Source organism: Python bivittatus, unplaced genomic scaffold, assembly GCF_059951505.1.
Source record: "Python bivittatus isolate LINGU-HERP-01145 unplaced genomic scaffold, Pbiv_v1 ctg000010_np1212, whole genome shotgun sequence".
Taxonomy (NCBI): domain Eukaryota; kingdom Metazoa; phylum Chordata; class Lepidosauria; order Squamata; family Pythonidae; genus Python; species Python bivittatus.
This window is the reverse complement of record NW_028277029.1, coordinates 3460184-3479095: the sequence shown is the minus strand read 5'-3', so window position 1 is coordinate 3479095 and position 18912 is coordinate 3460184. Positions and strand designations below refer to the sequence as shown.

The 18912-nt window shown below is 40.0% G+C and overlaps 1 protein-coding gene across 1 annotated transcript in view; it reads right to left on the bottom strand.

Annotated features, from left to right (window-relative positions):
- Nucleotides 1–18912, bottom strand: part of PHF21B (PHD finger protein 21B) — a 165047-nt gene that overhangs the window by 9113 nt on the left and 137022 nt on the right. The window contains exons 6-12 of the mRNA XM_088149773.1: nucleotides 16511–16562; nucleotides 15262–15338; nucleotides 10858–10912; nucleotides 9103–9125; nucleotides 4637–4795; nucleotides 2288–2363; nucleotides 673–776 (exon numbers count right to left, since the gene is read on the bottom strand). Of these exons, the coding sequence (XP_088005899.1) occupies nucleotides 673–776; nucleotides 2288–2363; nucleotides 4637–4795; nucleotides 9103–9125; nucleotides 10858–10912; nucleotides 15262–15338; nucleotides 16511–16562 (546 nt within the window). The remainder of the gene's footprint in view (nucleotides 1–672; nucleotides 777–2287; nucleotides 2364–4636; nucleotides 4796–9102; nucleotides 9126–10857; nucleotides 10913–15261; nucleotides 15339–16510; nucleotides 16563–18912) is intronic.

Genomic DNA, 18912 nt, shown 5'->3' with positions numbered 1-18912 from the left:
CTCAAGCCCTGCTGAGTTCTGCGGGGCTGACGCTTAAGAAAGCACGCACAGCAGAGTCCATCTCAGTGAAGGTCATTAAACGGTAAAGCATGAAGATCACAGTTGTTATGGAGCCTATCCAACTCTGATTGATATTGAAAGATTATTTGGACCTGCTTAGTAGACAGACCAGCAGGAAATCAGGGTTTTAAGGTTAGAAAATGGAAGTGTGTGTGTGTGCGTTTTAAAGAAGTATTTTGCTGCCAAGAAACCCTCAATGGCATGTTGGTGGCGTGACTTAAGTCAAGCATGACTGGAAGAAGTCTTGTATCTTTTTTTTTTTAACCTGCTTAGCAATGCTGTTGTAATGCAACGTTTGCTCTAAAGCTGCTGGATTTGCCTCTTCCTAGACTCAGACCTCACAGAAGGCAAGTGGAACTATTTTTACAGCGATCATGCTCCAAATGATGAGGAACTGCTGTAAGCAAGCCAGCGGTGGAAACGAAATGCTTAATGACATAATGGGGCTTAAAGGACAATTAACTATAATGGATTGCCAAGACGTGTTTTCTTAAAACTGCTCTTGAAGGAGCAATGTCTTTGGCTACCACCTTCTGGAATTTAGGGAAGCATTCAGATTTGTCTATTTGTTTACCCTGGCCCTTGAGATAATTCGCAAGTTGGGAATTATACCTTCATTGCATTATTAAGAAAGCATTCTTTTTCCTCCAGCTGTCTGTGTTCTCCTCTTAATTCATTGCTCCTCTTTAATAACCTCCTCTTCTCTTCTTCTTTGACTGAAAAAGACACAAACAAAACCAGAACAAATGAAGATAATGACATTTTCTACCCAATGCAGCAGTTAAACAAATGCATCTGTAATTTAGCTGGAAGGATGGTAAGAACTGGACAGCTCCTCAGGGCAATAACTATGGGAGATGCACAGGGGGCACATTTGCCTTCCCCACCTCAACATGATGCTCCTTGACTCAAGTCAAGCCCCTTCCACATGGCTGCCAGCTTCTCCCACCTAACTATAATCATTTTGTTACACTGCCCAACAGCTATCTCCAACAGGCAAGTGTGTTGGCCAGTGTCCCTGCCAGCCAGCCAAGGTAGGAGTAGCCCCATCTCCCAAAGTTGTCCCAGAGAAGGACGGGTGTTGTTCTGGAGGAGAGATGAGGCTGGAGTTCTCACCAAGGAGAAGTTCTTCTGCCCACAGGACATGAAGCTCAGCTGAATACCATATGGTGTTAATCTGCTCAGCTTTCCAAGATGGTTGGAAGCCCAGCAATAGGATGGGAACAAGCAACATCAGCACTGATCTCAATCCAGTGCCTCCCTTGCGTGCAGATATGACCCAGACAGTATATGTGGAAAAGCAGACTTTTAGATCCTAACCCACCATTTTTCTCATACAATTCAGTGGCTGCACTGAGATCTGCAAGAGAATGCAAGGTAGTCCTCACTTATCTACTGCAATTGGGACTGACAACTCTGTTGCTAAGTGGTGCAGCAGTTAAGTGAAACATCACACGACCGGGCCCAACTTACAACATCAGTTCCGTTGCAGTCACTAAGTGAATCATCTGCAGGTGTTAAGTGCAACATCATGTGACCATGACTTGTGACTTCTTACTGGCTTCCCTGTTGACTTTGCTTGTCGGAAGCCAGCTGTGAAGACCACAAATGGCGATCACGTGACTGCGGGATGCTGTGATCGTCATAAATGTGCACCAATTGCCAAGCACCCAAATCACGATCACATGACCGCAGGGATGCCGCGATGGCTGCAACTTTGAGGGCCAGTCATAAATCTACTTTTTCAGCACCATCATAAATTCGAATTGGTTGCTAAACAGGGCAGTCATTAAGTGAGGACTATCTATATAGAGTTCCATTCTTGTGAACATAGTTGGGGAAGAGATTCCGATTGATTTATTGATTGATTCATTATTCATTTATATGCTGCCACCTTCTAGGATTCTAAAGGACAACATCTAAAAAGTCTAAAGGAGCAAAACACGTAAGAATTAAGAGTAAGCAAAAAAAAAAAGCTTTCAAATAAGTATATTAGGAAGGTGTCTAAATTCATCCACTGTCTCTCTCCCTCAAAATAGTTTTGTCTCCAATGCAAATTGTGTGAAGAACAGTTGTTGGTAGAAGTCCTAGCCTGACAATTCCTGTTACGTTTGGACGGGCGCGTTCCTTTGGAGAAGCCTGCAATCCACCCCCTGGGGCGACTTCCATTTTCAAGCTGCTGACACTTGAGGAACTCTACCTGATAATCAATCACTTGAGCACATACCTGTTTTATGAGTAACGTAAGATTGCACTACAGCCAGAGTTCCAGACCAGGGGACACTGTCATCTTTCTTTAACACCTACAGGTTTCAGATAATAACAGCTTTCAACGATTCAAGGACACACTTAGGACACAATATTTGTGAGCACCTCAGCATCTCCTCCCCCAGATTTCTTAATCAAAAGTTGATCGTATGAGAAATACCCAACAGTTACACAAAACTGGTTCATTGGTTTGTAAAATAAGAATGCCCGGGAAATCATATAGGAAAATGTACTTTCTTTCCCTCCCTTTTATTCATCTAGCAAACATCACCTCTAAACCACACCGACTGGTTGCCTATGACTGTAGGGATGAAGAAAAGCTTTAGCTTGTCGGTGTTCACAAAGAAACACCTTTGTTGTTTCCATAACCACTAAAGATGTCTTTTTCCTTGTCTCAAAAGAAATGTTTCTCCATGCAGTAATCCTGTTCCTGCTGAACTGAAAAAAATCTGGGAACGCTAAGCACTCCTCGGTGAGAAGCAGAGAATGGAAAGACGAGTCGGAATCACTCAGCACAGGCGTCCTAACTTACACTTCCTATTCTGCATAATATTGACGGGCAAATTAAAATTTCTGTAGCTCAAGAAATGTAGAATAGAATATTTATTATTTATTTATTTGGTGAATGCATGCAGCCAATGAAATCACATACGTGACTCTGAGTGGCAAATATAACATAATACTCCTGGACTTGGAGATATTCTTTGTCCTAAAATTGGCAAGGAATTCTCAGTTGCATCTTCTAAGCACTTGCTAAAGATTTTTTCAGTTAAGATTTCTCTGCAGGAATGTTGTGTTGTTATTATTCTTTTTTTTTTTAACTCGAATATATCATTTCACTGCTATTGTTTGTGTTCCGTACTTTAAGAAGTCATAATCTACCAATATATTAAATAAGCAAATAAGTGAGGGAGATGATTTTTTTTTTCACTGCTATGATTGTGGCGAGTATTTTGCAGGTCACTGGCCATGGGGAGGGGGCACGATGATGCAACTGACGTGTCTCTTTTTTACATGCATTAGAACAGGATTTTGGTAAGCATCAGGCTGTGTAAAAGTTTCAGATTTATCAATCTGAAAATATTTCAGAAAATATTTCGGATATTTTCTCACAGAAGAGCAATCTAGAATTTCTTGGCGGAACAGACATTATCAGCTTTTCTCTCAAACACTACTCGTTTTTAAAATTCTGTATGGAAGTCACTCTAGAGTAAATAAATCCTAAGAATAGAATCCAACTTCTGAAAAGGGAATGCAGGTGTACTTCAGAAGCAAATGTTTAGGCCCATCTGTAGAAAGGGGAATACTGATGATTTATTTTGCACAACAGTTGACAGAGCGAACAAGGTATTTTGCAAATGATGGCGTGCAAAATGTTTTAAATCTGAACTGCTTCTAAATGGAAACACCCCATTTTGAGGTGGACACACTTGTTTCCGGCAGGAAACAGCTGCCTTTTGCATTTTGGAATGGGATTTTCTGATCATCTTGGCAGAGTCTCTTGCCTGAAACAGCTGTTTTTAATTCCAAACACTCTGTTTCAATCTCAAAACACTCCGAAAGAGTCTGTTTGATATGCAAAATGGAGTGTTTTGAATGCAAAATGGTTCAAATTTGAAATATTCTGTATACTCCTACCAGGACTGAATCCAGTAACATTTTTACAAACAATGAAAGAAAGTAAAGTTAGTCACAATAAATTTATATCCCACTGTTTTCAAGAAGGCTAACTTTAATCAAACGATAACACACCCTCTTCACACTGGATGCAGAGAAAGATGAGAACAGAACCGGATCCTGAGGAACCATTTCTAGCACCAGAAACAAGGCAGAAACGTGTCCCTTTGCTTCTGATTCAGCATCTGTAGACTCCGACTCCGAGATCTTGATCACCCAGTCAGCAAGACTGGGCTCTTTCAATACAACGGTTGGCTTAAAATTAACACATAATGCTCCAGAGTGATTGACCTTCCCACAGTGTTTCCCCAACTCTTTGTCCTTTGATGCAACATCTATAACGCTCTTGTGGGCTAGTCAGTCAAGAACCCAAAGCTACATACAGACACAGAGACCTGGGGATTTGAGACATCAGAGACTTGATCCTTAGAGTCAGGTCTTCCTCCCCTGCTGATGAGGACATGACTATGACAGGAACATGACTACTGAGGTCATAATTCACCCTCAGATGAGAAAGAAAGTTTTTGCGGAAAAGATGAATAGATCATACAACTCTCTATCTTACCAAAATTAAATGGAATTCACCTCTCAGGTTGTTTTTTTTAAGTACTTGCAGTGCAAAGTAGCTCACCTTTTCTTGGCACTTGGGACAGACCCATACTCCTTTAGGGACAGTCTTCAAGGGAGGATCCAAGCAGTTGAGGTGATAGGCCCTGGAGCATGTTCCGCAAGGTTGTAAGTTGGCACCGTGCTTGCATGCTGAACAGTATTCCTCATGGCTGACCTCATTCTGAAAGAGAACCAGGGCAAGGGTGAAGCGGTTCCTCACAAGCAGACACCGGTCATTTTTTTGGCCCGCCGTTCTTCTAAACGAGCTTCAGTAAACAATCGCACCCCACGACATTTCACTGACACACTTGTTTATTTGCAAGCATTGCTCAAAGGATCACATCAAAGATCACTATCTAAGCATCACTATGCCTTGGAGCCAAGTATGAAGAACTTGACGTAGGAGTTCATCTTTCTGAGGAACAGGGAACGAAAGCAGCTACGGTGGACCTTCCCAATGGCATGGCTGCTTTAATGGTTCAAGGAAGTGTGCTTTGCACATGCCGATATACTCTGCACATCCCTCTACCCCCTCAAATGCTTGCATAGTCCTGCTAATCAAGGAAGAAATCTGGTAGCCCTGATGGATAACGCAATGAAAATGCCAATTTAATACACAGCAGCTGTGAAAGAGGGAAATTACACACTTGGAATTGTTATGAAATCAATCAAAAATAGAATTGTCTCTATCACGTTGTCCTTACACACATGGAATACCATTCTCATTATCCATCTCAAAAAGAGGACTTTAAAGGCTTTTCTTTTTTTAAAAAAAAAAGATTGTCATCTCTCTTTGCTTTTCAGAACGATCAGGGAACTGAAAAACCCTCTCTAAAAGGAAAGGCTGCCACATTTTAGTTTGATTAAAGACTTTATTTATTTATTCATTGGATTTTTAAGGCCGCCCGACTCTGGGAAGACTCTGGGCGACTGACAGTATTTCAAATATATAATTTAAAAACACATTTAAAAACATGTGTGCCCAAATTAAGCAGGTCAAGATGCAAAGTTTGCAAATAACATCAAATTATTCAGAGTCCTGCATATGCATAAAGATAATGGACAGGACAATATTGTTCTCTTTTTCTCCTAATAGAGTTGAAAGTCATCCAGTGAAATGGACTGAGTGAAACTTCAAGGGCAGCCAAACTGAATTAAACTCCTATTTCATGCATATGTTGCAGCAAAATATCAGAAGAAAAGTTTAATTGTAAGGCTGAGAGTAGCAACTGTCTTCTTATTTATCTTTGCAAGCCACTCAAGGAAGCTTTTTTTGGGTTGAAGAGTGGCATTAAAATGCTGAGAAAAATAACTCCAGTATCACAAAATAATGTGTCAACTTAAATTGCTTTGCTAATCTACTGGCAATGTTAATTACTCTTAGGAGAATTAAAAGTCTATTAGCTTTTGAGTCCATATATTTTGCAGCTCAGAATGTGACTTATTAATGTGGCTTTTAAGGAAGATAAAAATAATAATGTTTTTTATCACAGAAAAAGTTTCATGAATTTATTATGCCTGGGTTGGGTTTATTTGGGTTTGTTTATTTATTTATACTCACACCAAATCCCCGAGTTACATGGAGCATCCAGCTGGGGTTCAAGAAACCACTGTCACTGTCTTCCTGAAACTGCAACACAACCTCTCACAATCTAGCCCAACTCCAGACGTAGCCCTTAACCACCTACACTGGAGTAGAGACTAGATTCTGGCAAATCCAAGATCTCCTTCATACGTAGTCACTATAAGGTAACAGCAAAGCCAACTATTTGGTACACAGTATTCGTCCCTTATCCCACAGTTAATGAACGATGAAACAGTTGTGGCAATATTTTCACTCATCCCATGAGCATCTGGAGCACAATCCTATGTCCATATCCATCACCCATATTCATTCCTCACAACAGGAGTAATACTACCAGCTACATTTTTTGTCAACATTTAAACATCTTTAAAAATATCCATCCCTTTCCCCATCTTTAGAAAACATTCCAGCAAGATACACAAATTCATCCATTTGCTTTAATTTTTCACCATTTATATATCACTTGCAATGGTTCACTCCACGTTTCGGGTCAAATGTCTCTTTGATACATTCACGTATAGATCTATGCTCTTTATAGATCTGATGATAACATTTATCTAACTTTCACTGCAAATCATTCAGGTTCTTTGCCAGCACAAGGCATCATCTACATGGAAAGGTACACTCACATTCATGTTCCCAACCAACACAGCTCTAACAGCACCACAAGCATTCCTATTACATTTACCCATAAATACATTAACTGGTCAAAGAAACATCACACATCCTTGTCTTACTCTCTGCTTAATTTATTCTCAGATATGCTTTACAGGTAGTCCTCGTTTAGCAACTGCCTTGTTTAGCAACTGTTTGCAGCTACAACAGTGATGAAAAAGTAACTTTATGACCAATCCTCACATTTACGACCTTCACAGGTCTATGCGAAGCAAAGGAAAGCTGAAGTAAGATATTTATTTATTTATTTATTTATTTATTTATTTATTTATTTATTGGATTTCTCTCCCGCCCATCTCCCCTACAATAAGCACAGATGGGGTTTCACTTAGCGACCATTTCCCTTAACAACAGAGTTGCTGGTCCCAATTGTGGTCACTAAACAAGGACTACCTCTCCTGGCATCCTGTACTGTACTTATCAGATTTACCAACCAAACTTCAACTCTACATTCATCCCAAACATTCTATAAATCAGACATTTTCTCTAAATCACCAATGCACAATTAACTTTCTTTCTCGCATCCATACATTTCTAAATGACCTGCTGAGAAGCTAAAAAACATGTTGTGCACCATCCCTGCCTGGCACTAATCTGCACTACACTTAACAAACGTTGCTCACTGTTACTTCTCATACTGTTTCAATCACAATTCTGCCAAGCCTGGGCACGTTTAACGTGCTAATCCACCTGTAGGCTTTGCGTTCACTCTTGCTAAGGGAGCAGTAATGACACTCCTTCAGTCACCACGCACAGAAGCCATCCTCCCACACTTATTGAGCAACTCACCCAGCCATAAGTAAGTCACTTTCTTATTCTAACATTGCTCCAATTACATCATTTTTCAACCTTCTCACTGCCCTGATGATTTTCTTTTCATCATTTTTTTTCTTGGACGCTAACCTTTATAGCATTTGTTCCAATTCCGTCCTATCGCTATCATTCCCATAAAAGTCTCCGTTACATTCTTCCCAGCATTCCTTAGCCACAGCTAAAAAGCATTATGTAAGGGATTATGCAAAATTAAGGAATGGATTATGGGACCGCAGAAGGTCTAAACGGACACACAGCTGTTCAGTCTGTTATTATGTTCTATGTCGGTTATTCATTTATTAAGCAGTTTTACACTTTCTTATTTTTTTCCCTTCTTAATTTACAATAAAATACATTGTACATCATTATGCAAATAGGAGTATTGTTCCTACTCTTTATTTTTTGGGAGAAAAACTATCTTGGGAAATCACACAACAGATACACACATCCCACAACAGATATCTAGCAGCACCTAGGCTACCTTGGCTGATCTCTGAAGATCACACATGTTTAATACCTGGGTGGGGGACCACCAAGAAATCTGAGGGCTTGCGCCTAGACTGAGAAGATGGAAGAACATCTTGGAAGAAGCCAGTGGCAAAACATTCCTCTACAGATGTTAAAAAACCACAGCCCCCACTCGGACATGCCTGTGAAGCCATCAGGAGCTGAACTTGGAGAGTTAAGATAAACTAGAGGATAAAAGGGGTCCTCCAGAAGTTTATGTCACCCATTTTCACTCTTAAAAACTCCAGGTTAAACATTTCTTCTTTTAATCAAGAATTGACTGAAATGAATCTCATGTCATAACACCCTCTATTAGCAAGGAAAAATCCTGCAGCTTATGGGGTAGATGGGTGGAATTCGTTTAAAAAAATGGGAATGCATTTTACTATTGCTGCTGCTACTACTACTACTACTAAAAACGACTGTGGCAAAAGAAAGCAAGAATAGTCCCAATAGTAATAGGCGCCTTGGGTGCAATCCCAAAACATCTGGAGCACCCCTTGAAGACCATCGGCATCGACAAAATCACCATCAGTCAACTGCAAAAGGCAGATTTACTTGGAACACCTTATATCCTGCAGATACCTTTAACACCATCAAACAACAACATCTGCTTATCCAGGTCCTTGGGAAGGACTCGATAGCTGGATAAAAATGCCACATCCAGTCTAAACATCTGGCTGACTGTGCAACCAGTAATAATAAATAACGTGACCCAATTCAATTTAGCCCCTGGCTCTGCCCATTTTATGAAGTGTTGCTCATGATGGTGTGAAAAGCCCAGGGTGGCTCTTGGGTCGATGGAAGGCATGTAAGGAAAAAGTGTTGCAGGAGTCAGACATAAATTACTCTCTCATGTGCTACGATCGAAACAGTCTGTAGTAATGGACGAGGGTTGGTAAACGTACCTTCCAACATGGATCCTCATTGGCTGGCGTTATGAAAGGAAGGGCAAACACAGGTTAGTAGAAGTGAGGTTAGGATCCCAGCTTAATGGGGTGACAGCTAAATGATGATCCAAAAGTCATTCATGGTTGCAATCCAGACAAAGATAATTACAATCAGCTTAACTTGCATTTTCTTTGATTTTCATTTATCCATATATATCAGTGTTTTTCAAACTTGACAGTTTTGAGACATGTGGACTTGAACTTGAAGGACTTGAAGTCCACCCATCTTAAAGTCGCCAAGTTTGAAAAACACTGACATATATATAACCTTCCTATATTCCCCATTTTTGTACGATTCCTGTTTTGGAACTGTGGCCACTTTTTTGAAAATGTGCAATTACACTCAATGCCCATCCGTACAAATAATGGGTACAGGTTGATCAGCTAGGACTATGCAAGATCAGAGATAAATGTCCTTTCCAGAAAAGCTTAGGAGAAGAGAAGAGAAATGCGCTAACAGTGGCAAAGCAGAGATATAGATATAGATATTGATATAGATATAAAAACATCTCCCTGAAACCCAAAAAGAAAAACCACCCCATCTTGGAAGCATTTGTCCATGTTAGGCACAAGGTTAGTTCCACTGGAATAACGTTGAGGTGATAGCTGCACCTTCAAAGAATTGAGGATATCAGCAGGACCAACTTGATGGCATATAATCAATTTTAAAAAAACAACTACTAAGGGAGTGGCAGAAAAATTAAGGATACTTCACGTTGTTAAAATGTAGAAATATTATTCTTTTAAATGTTTGATTCCATCCTGATCGACCCCCCAGTGCATACATTTTGATAAAGCATCACTGTTTTCTATTAATGAACTGAGAAAATCCATTCCACTATTATACTGCAACACTTTATGCAATTCTTAAAGCTGTATCTTTAGAACTCAGGTCTTATCTGAGTTAATGAGTACGTGCATTTTATTTGTGATGCAAAGTTTTGATATACTGATAGTCCTTGTTTAGGGACTGCCTCCTATAGCAATCTTCGCAGTTACAACGGTGATGAAAAAGTAACTTTGCAATCATTCCTCACTTTTACAACCTTCATAGGTCTGTAAAGCAAAGGAAGGCTGAAGGAACATCGTAAGCACTGTCATGGGTTCACTTAGTGACTGCTTCACTTAACGACCAGGTTGTCAGTCCCAATTGTGGTCGCTAAACAAGGACTACCTATGTCGGGGGGTTTTTTCTTTCTAAATTTTAGGGATTGTCTTTTTTGCTCCAGCCAAAAAGTTGCATAATTTCTACTAAAAGCAAAATTACTTTCGAAAATTACAGTTTCTGGTACAACCACAATACAGCTAGGTATTACTAATGGTATAGTGTCTATAATACAAATGTTATAACAAGAAATGATAATACTTATCCAAAGAATGTTATTAGAATAAAACAAGAACTGCCAATTTTTCAAGAAACATTTTAAAGATTACTAATTTTGTTGTAATGCCTAGTATACATAAAATTTATGTATAAATTTTCACATGTTAGGGATGTATAGCAAGCCAGCTGTATTTCCAAGTAATCTTTCAGTAACAAGCACTTCAAAAAATTTTTCCTCTTGTTCCAAATGTGTAGTTTTTGCAAGATTTTGCTCCTTTTGCAATGGAATGGCACATGGGTTGCAAGTACAAGAGATTAGAATTTACAGGAACTATTTCATCCACGACTTTTGAGTGCTGATCTTCCATTCAACAATTTGAAGAGCTTACCTCTTGTGGAGAGGAAAAAGGGATTGTTCAAATAATTTGATGCAAGGCGTTTCCGCTGAAAGAGAAAAAAAATCCTACATATTTATATGAACAGCAGTTCTGGCAACAATTTCTGAAAAATCCTAAACGGAGTTTTCTTCTGAAGGATTTAACCAAGCGCTTACATGCATATTATGTTAACATCTGTGTGTTTGTGAGAAAGCACAAGTGTTTGGGGATTGTTGCATCCTTTAGCTTACCACCTAGCTTGAATCAAAGTGTGAGCAATATTCATATGGTTTGGTCCTGCAGTGACAGTAACTGGCTCAAATTTCTTTGGGGATGACTCATGGCCCCTAAGGAGACTCGTCCTCCTTGAGAGAAGGGGATGCGGTAGGACCTTTAGTTCAGTCAAGAGTTTCAATATCCACCGGATGGAAGTGGGTGAAGAAACAAGATGGCGCACATACAAACGGGGTGGGACTAGCATCAATACCCCATGTCTGCCATCTTGCCCACAGATGCTGATGGTAGAAAGTGGGGCTACAACACCCTTCAACTCAAAAAATACTTTTCACTACCATTTGCTCAACAGAAGAAGAAAAAACTTAATTTTTCCCTTTATTTAAATGTATTAACAACTAATAATACAGTGGAATGCATACAGAAACAGAATACATATAACCCTGTTTCATTAGATTACCTAGGAACTAGGTAACAGACAATTATTAAACATCCGTGGTGCATAATGACTAAGTTTAAACCCGGTGAAGTGGAAGAAAAACATCTTCTGTGCTATTGCGATATAGCAGTCAGGTTTTGGTCAATTTTTCCATTGAAGTGATTTTCCAGCATATTTGCAACCATAGAGAAATATTCAAATCCTTTTCTCTTTTCCAGGATTTTCCTACTTTCTATTTGGCTGCAACCCATAAGACAGCCATCAAGTCGTTGTGCCTGAAGGTGTTGCCTGAATAATAATAAAAAAAAACTTAGTAAGGCAACGTAAGTTCTAATATAATGGCCTGAGATATCATTTGACCTATTTTAATAAAAATTTCATTCTAACAAGACTGAACAACTTTAGAAGACCACCAGAAATGTACCTATTCCTTTACATTTTAAAAATTTCCTTGGTGTTAAATACCATCCATGAAATACTTTCGTTGAATTTTCCCTAATTTGGGCTGAAATCGATTTCTGTGGTTTTCTATGCCAGTCAAATGGCCATTAAGTCAAAAGTAAAGAGCTTTTATTTCTCATTCCTGTATTGTTTTTAACCCAATAAAAAACTTTGCTTCTCTTCTAATAAAATGTACATTTAAAAAAAAATCCCTTTCTTCCCATCAGTTGACAAATTTAGTTTAATTTTAAATTTAGACATGGCCCTAGTTGCTTGTATTCTACTTACAGGAACTGCAGTGAAATCTGATGAATTTGAAACCACGAATTTCCTAAAATTGTCTATAATTGGTTTCCCATTTTAGGAATGTCCCCATTGTATAAATCGTTTAAATAATACAGTCCTTCCATTTCCTAGTGCTGGGTACTATTTAATTTTTTCTTCATAATAAAAGGCATGATGAAATAAAAGGGCTAAAGGATGATGGGTGTGGAGTTAATGTAGAGGCCCATATTTTCTAAATGTTGAAATTCAAAAGAAACAGATTTTGAATATGTTTCAGCTCCTTATGAATATTTTTGGAAAAAGGAAGTGCCGTAATTTTTGCATATTTCTATATTCCATATTTAACCACGGTGTCAATTCTTTTGACTTTATCAAAATATTATTAATCATAGCAAGATCTAACATTCTGAATTTCAAAGCCTCCTTCAATGGTGTTTTTATAGAGAATCTTTGAATTTATTCCTGCTTTTTTTGCTAATATGTACACATTTACTCATCATTTTCTGGAATTTCTTGACATGTTTTTTTAGATTTATTTATTCAGTGTTTGTTTGGAAGAGATATAAGAAGCAAAGAGGTGGAGACATTTTTACTGCTTTCATTTTCCTGAGTAATTAACGCTTTATAATTTGTCCATTTTGTTCAGGGAACAGCAGGTATGTCTGAATGGGTGTCGGATCACTGATATTAACAGTCCAGTCCAGTAACTTCTTGCAATTACAGAGCAAGGACAGGGAAAAAAGCAATTCCAATTTAAGCAACTAGCTATTAAGGATTGCCTACGAGATCAATTGTAAGTTAAATGGCCACGAAATGCCTGAACTGTCAGTAACTTTCTTAAATTGCTGATAAAGAAATAAATCAATGGTGCTAACTGATGAACTGGTAAGCAGCTGATTCTAGTTTATTTAAAGCCACTTCTTGCAGCCAACAGCATTTCCTCATGAAGACAGAGTTCATTTTGCAGATATCGCTCCTGGGGGGCGGCGGGGGGCACTGATGTCCCTGTTCTTTCCTGCTGCCTTAAATTAGCCGAAGAAGCCCAGCGAACAGCAGCAACTTCATTCTTCTGTTTGTTAAACGCTCACAAAATAGTTACAACCTAAACCCTTCTTCTCGGATAGATACTGGGTTTATAAACCAATCATGGGGTGATGCGCAAAGCAAAGATTCCTATCAAAGAAAATTTAGCAAATAAATCTGACCCTGAAAACTGTCAGCAGTTTCAGACATCATGCATACAGAGGAAGAGAAAGCAAAGGGTAACCATTCAGAATAACTTCCTTCCCACTTCTCATCACTTTTCCTTTTGCGTCAAATTTGCTACTACTAATATAGGTTTCCTGAACTGGGGGTGTTCTAAGTTAGAGTGGAGTAAGCAAATAAGTCTATGTTTCCACATTGACAAACCATCACTTCTTTCTCCAGTGTTGCACCAGAACTGGGAGGTGAACATAAACTGTGCATTTCCAAATCTACTTTTTTTTGGCATCCAAAACCATCCGCCGTTTCACATCCCTAAACAGCAGCTGCCCCAATATTCTCATGAGCACCAGCTAGTGTTAAACTCAGATCACGACTGTGAAAGCTGCGCAGTGTAAACCCAAAATCAACCCAAACTTGATGCTGCTGTGTCAGCCCGCAATGCTTTTGGTGCAAAAAACCCAAATATAAGCCAGTCTAAATATGACATGGGTTTAACTGCTACAGTTTTTAATTCAAAATCTGTGCAAATATTTTCTGAGTTCTTCCTGTTGAGAATCTCATGTCAGTCAAGCTGAAATCCTTCTTGGGATGAAGGGACAATATATACCTTTTGAGGTGCCTGGAGGCTGTGGGGGTCTGGATGGGGTGCAACAGGTTTCAGCTGAACCCTGGTAAGACGGAGCAGCTGTGGGTTGGGGGCTCCTCCATATCTGGGAGTTAGCATCTTTGGTTCTGGATGGGGTGGCACTCCCGCAGACAGACCTGGTGTGGAATCTGGGGATCCTCCTGGATTCACAACTCCTGCTCGAGGAGCAGGTGGCAGTCATGGTCAGGAGGGCCTTTGCTCAACTTCGTGTTGTGTGCCAGTTACGCTCTTTTTTGGATCGGGAGGCCCTCCGGTCAGTCACTCATGCCCTAGTCGTCTCCCATATAGATTACTACAATGTGCTGTACATGGGGCTACCCTTGAAGAGTATCTGGAAGCTACAGTTGGTGCAAAATGCAGCCGCGTGGGCAATTTTGGGTGCCCCAAGGATGGCACATGTAACACTTTTGCTGTGGGAGGTGCACTGGGTGCCAGGTCGCTTCCGGGTCCAATTCAAGCTGTTGGTTACTACCTTTAAAGCCCTACATGGCATGGGACCAGGCTACCCGAGGGACTGTCTCATCCCCATTATGTTGACCCGTCCCACCCAGTCAGGCAGAGAAGGTATGTTGCGGACCCGTCTATGAAGGAATGTCGCTGAGTGGGTCCCAGGAGGAGAGCCTTCTCTGCCGTTGCCCCCGCCCTATGGAACATTCTTCCCCCAGAGGTGGGGTGGGCCCCCACTCTCCTGGCCTCCCGGAAAGGGGTGAAGACCTGGCTCTGCCAACTCATGTGGGGCGAGAAGGGATCGAACCAACCCTGGGGGTGGCTGGCGCCTCGAAGACGCTCCCCTCGAAGACGCTCCCCGAGTCTAATAACATCAGCTTCTCGGAAGATATTTATTATTCATACAGGAACCTTTCGTAATGTATTTTTAATTCCTATTTATTCTATTTTAATTCCTATTTATTCTTTTTTTACTGTAAGCCACCCAGATTAGCTCTATGGTGAGATGGGCAGTGCGATGGACAAATTAGCTCTATGGTGGGATGGGTGAGATGGACAAATTTGAAATATAAATAAATAAATAAATAAATGAAACACACCTCAAAAATGACACTGCAATCATGCGGTTGCTGATGCAATCTTGACTTTTTTTGGCTACCTCCCCCCCCTTTGGTTTATCTTCAAAACCAAAAGCGAAACCGATTAAGAACCGGGCTACCTCTGTTTCCAAGAGTCCACTGTAAGCTGGGTTGGCGGTACTTCTTCTTTTCCTCTCCTGACGTTTGCTCTGGATTTCTGTAATCAATTTCAGAAGGGTTATTTTTCTATACATAAAATAAAATATTTAGATGAAGCTCATTTGATCAGGTGACTCTTGCGATTTAGCTGACCCTCCGATTGGAGCTTACGTCCTATGACTCCTCTCCGGTTGATTGAATCAGCCCTGATTATTTTTAGCTTTCCGTTTCTGGAGTTCTTTTTGGGGGACTGATCCAGCAACGCAACATTTATTTTCCTAGAAACACAGGAGCTTAAAAACCCACAATAATTAGGTCATGCTAATTTGCTACTGCAAGCTTTGCGGTATAATTTTTGCTCACAACCCGGGCCAAATTGGACAATGCCACCCCGTGGCTGTGTTCTGGTTGATACCAAAGAAACCACTGCTTGCCGAAAGAAGGGAGAAAAGGCTATGAATGTAAAGCTAAAACTCAAACCATTCAGCTCATTTCTAATGTTATTTAGAAAATTGGGGGGGGGGGGGATCCAGATAGCCATCTCTGATTTCTAACCCTAAAGAACGAATTAAGTATGCAAGGCAGAGTTCTTATCTTCGACATGTCGTAATGTTTGCAGAGTCTACTTCTAAAGATACAAGAAGAAATCTGATTTCTTTATAAAGTCTTGGCTATTTGTTGTAATGACTTGCGTAATCAGTTTACTCATCTTACTAATAACTCAACAGGGTTCTCGCTTAAGAGCTGCTAAAAGGAGCTGAGCTGCATTTTTCAAGTTCCTCTCCCTCGAGACCTAACTCCAATAATATTAAACACTTCACTCTTACCAGAATTTAAAAAGCTTTGAGGACTTAATATTATTGGTATTAGAGTACAGATGACACTGGATCAATCCGCTTTCATTACAGTCTTGGTCTTGAAGCATTTCACTTTTTGGTTTTTTTTATTTAAGAGCAAAGACGAGAACTGATGAAATGCAAACTAACATCCTATTATAGTATATGATGCATTAGAAAAGCTAAATAAATAACTTAAAATCATTACTCAACAACGGGGCGAGGTCTTCTGCTGCCAGACTGCACACAGGTTTCCCCTTCATGCTGATCATTCCCCCAAAGGTTTTAGTTGTACAGTTGATTTACAATTTACAGCTTATTTACAATTTCTTATATTGGAATGTGTTGCTTCTAAAAACAGAACACGATTGTCTAGCAAGATAAGCATTCTTACCTTCCAAGTATTCAGTCGTAACCAGGCCTAGCGCTACCATAAAGGCAATTTTCTAGAGAAGAAGAAGAATATGAATGAAAATGTTATTTCTGCATAATATTTCTGTATAATTTCTGATTATTCCCATTAAAACCTCCAGCTATTCCATTTCAGCTTCACCATACTAAAGCAGGAACTGAAGGCTTTATTTTAACCCTCCAAAGAGACACCACAAGTATATATAATCTCTGGATCCTTTGGGAGTCTAGATGAAACAAAACCAAATTATTCGGAGAAATGTAGATGCTTGGGTTTTTAAAAATCATTATTTAACAAAGCTTTGATTTATGTACCTCTCTGACCTGCTGTATTGGGTTATGAGCGCTAGTTCCTGCTATAATGCACGTAGACACATCATCTTTTTCCTGCTATAACGCGCACACAGGCACATCGTAATTTTTTTGTTTCGTTTTGATATTATGAAAAGTAAATGTAAAAAAAAAATAATCTATGGCCAATGCACCAACTTATTCCCAAAAGTACTTCTGGGCCCCACAACCATTCTTAGAAAGTAAAAATGGCAAAGATTCACAGCCTAACATAGTGATGGGAAGGAAAAAGGAAATATATCAGCAATTTTAAGCCGCATGAATAGAATCATAAGGTATATAACTCTATCAAAGAAGGGGATAAGGTTAGTCTGGGAGAGACCCGTCCAGGCTCCTGCAGATCGTGCCTTGCCTCTCCAAAGGCTTCCGGAGCGGCTGCTGGATCACCGGTTCAGGGCCCTCGCCTACCGCGAATCTGGATGTCCCAGGTCCTCCTCCTTCCCCCGTTTGAAGATGGGGAAGACACTGGCTCTCCTCCGATCTTCTGGGGCCTCACCGGTCCCCCAGGAGTTTCAAGGATTTCCAAGAGTGGTTCTTCAGCCATCTCTGCTGGTCCTTCAGGACCCTGGGAGATCATCCACCTGGCCCCGGAGACGTGAATTCGTCTGAATTAGCCAAGTTCTCACGTATCTCCTCCTTCTCTGTATCCTAAGCTACAGTTTCCTCCTTTCCTCAGCAGCGTATTTTCCTTCTAAGAAGTTCTGTCTTCTCACCATCACCATCTCTCCTCACGACAGGCCCATATCCTCTTTGGCCTTCCCTTTATTCCTAATTTGCCAAAAGAAGTTTTGTCGCTTTTGGTATCTTGTTCAATCTTCAGTTTACCTTGAAGATGATTATAAATACTAGATGACAATAGTTATGATTATTACTGTTATTATTACTTGATCCAAGACCAAACCAATCCAATTACTGTAAAACACATACAACCATTAAAATGCGTGCATAAAAATGACATAAAACCAAGAAAATCAAAGCTGTGAGGAAGGCACCAGTCAGTTTCTATTGGCTAAAGCCAGAGATAGAAATTTCACCACTGCTCTTGATACGTATAAAAATTGGTTGCTTAAAAGAGAATCAGTGATCTCCTCATCGTGGGGGAGATTAAAATTTCTAATAACTGAAATTGAAATTGCCATTGTGTATAAAGTGGATACTAACAGAACGTGAGATACGGATTCAGCTTCTGTGCTTGGACATACACAATTTTCATATGGGAGATTGTAACGTCTTCCAGTTGTCGCCCTGGTGGGCAGCGCATCGACTCGGGCCAGAGGAAAAAACCTTCTATGCGGAACACGCATGATCTTGGGAAAATAGGAAGTATCCAAGGACAGGTGATTCTACTATCTTAAGGTGGGAAATGTTAGGCCCGTCCGCCTGAATATCTAGGTCCTAGACCCTCTGTTTAAATTCTGCTACGGTTTTATTGGGGCCTCGGATAAGTAGGACTGGTTTTGACAAAACACAAATCTTGGTCAATTTGAACTTGATCATAAAATACATCAACCTTCTCTTCTGCATCGGTGTTGATTAATATGATATGAAGGGTTGCCCATGAACTATAATTGACATTATTTGATCACTGATTGGTTTGTAGCTAAGGACTGTTCTTTCTACCTTTCTGCCTTGTAACGCAACCTGTTTCTTCTTTGTTTTTCATGTCCTGAGTAATAAACAGTGTGATCTTCTGACTTAATGTGTCCAATCCAGGTCCATCTCAATTTGCTGATACCTAAGGTGTCAACTGGTAATTGATTCATTTCATCTTTCACTGTGTTGAGCTTTCTTGTGTTCATGCTGCTTATGTTCCATGTTCCCACTGTAATTCTGTCTTTGCTGCTTCAGATTTTCTTTTCCTGTATGGCAACATCGGCAACTAGACATCCCAAAGGCTTTAATCTAGAAAGGAATTCCAAGAGAGGAGAAGAATATCCTCATTTCGTAGGATGTCCCATCCTTCGTGGATACTTTTCTCCTCCAGGATTTCAAGCCGTTGGATCTGGCCTACCTTCCCCAGAGTTCATCGAAATT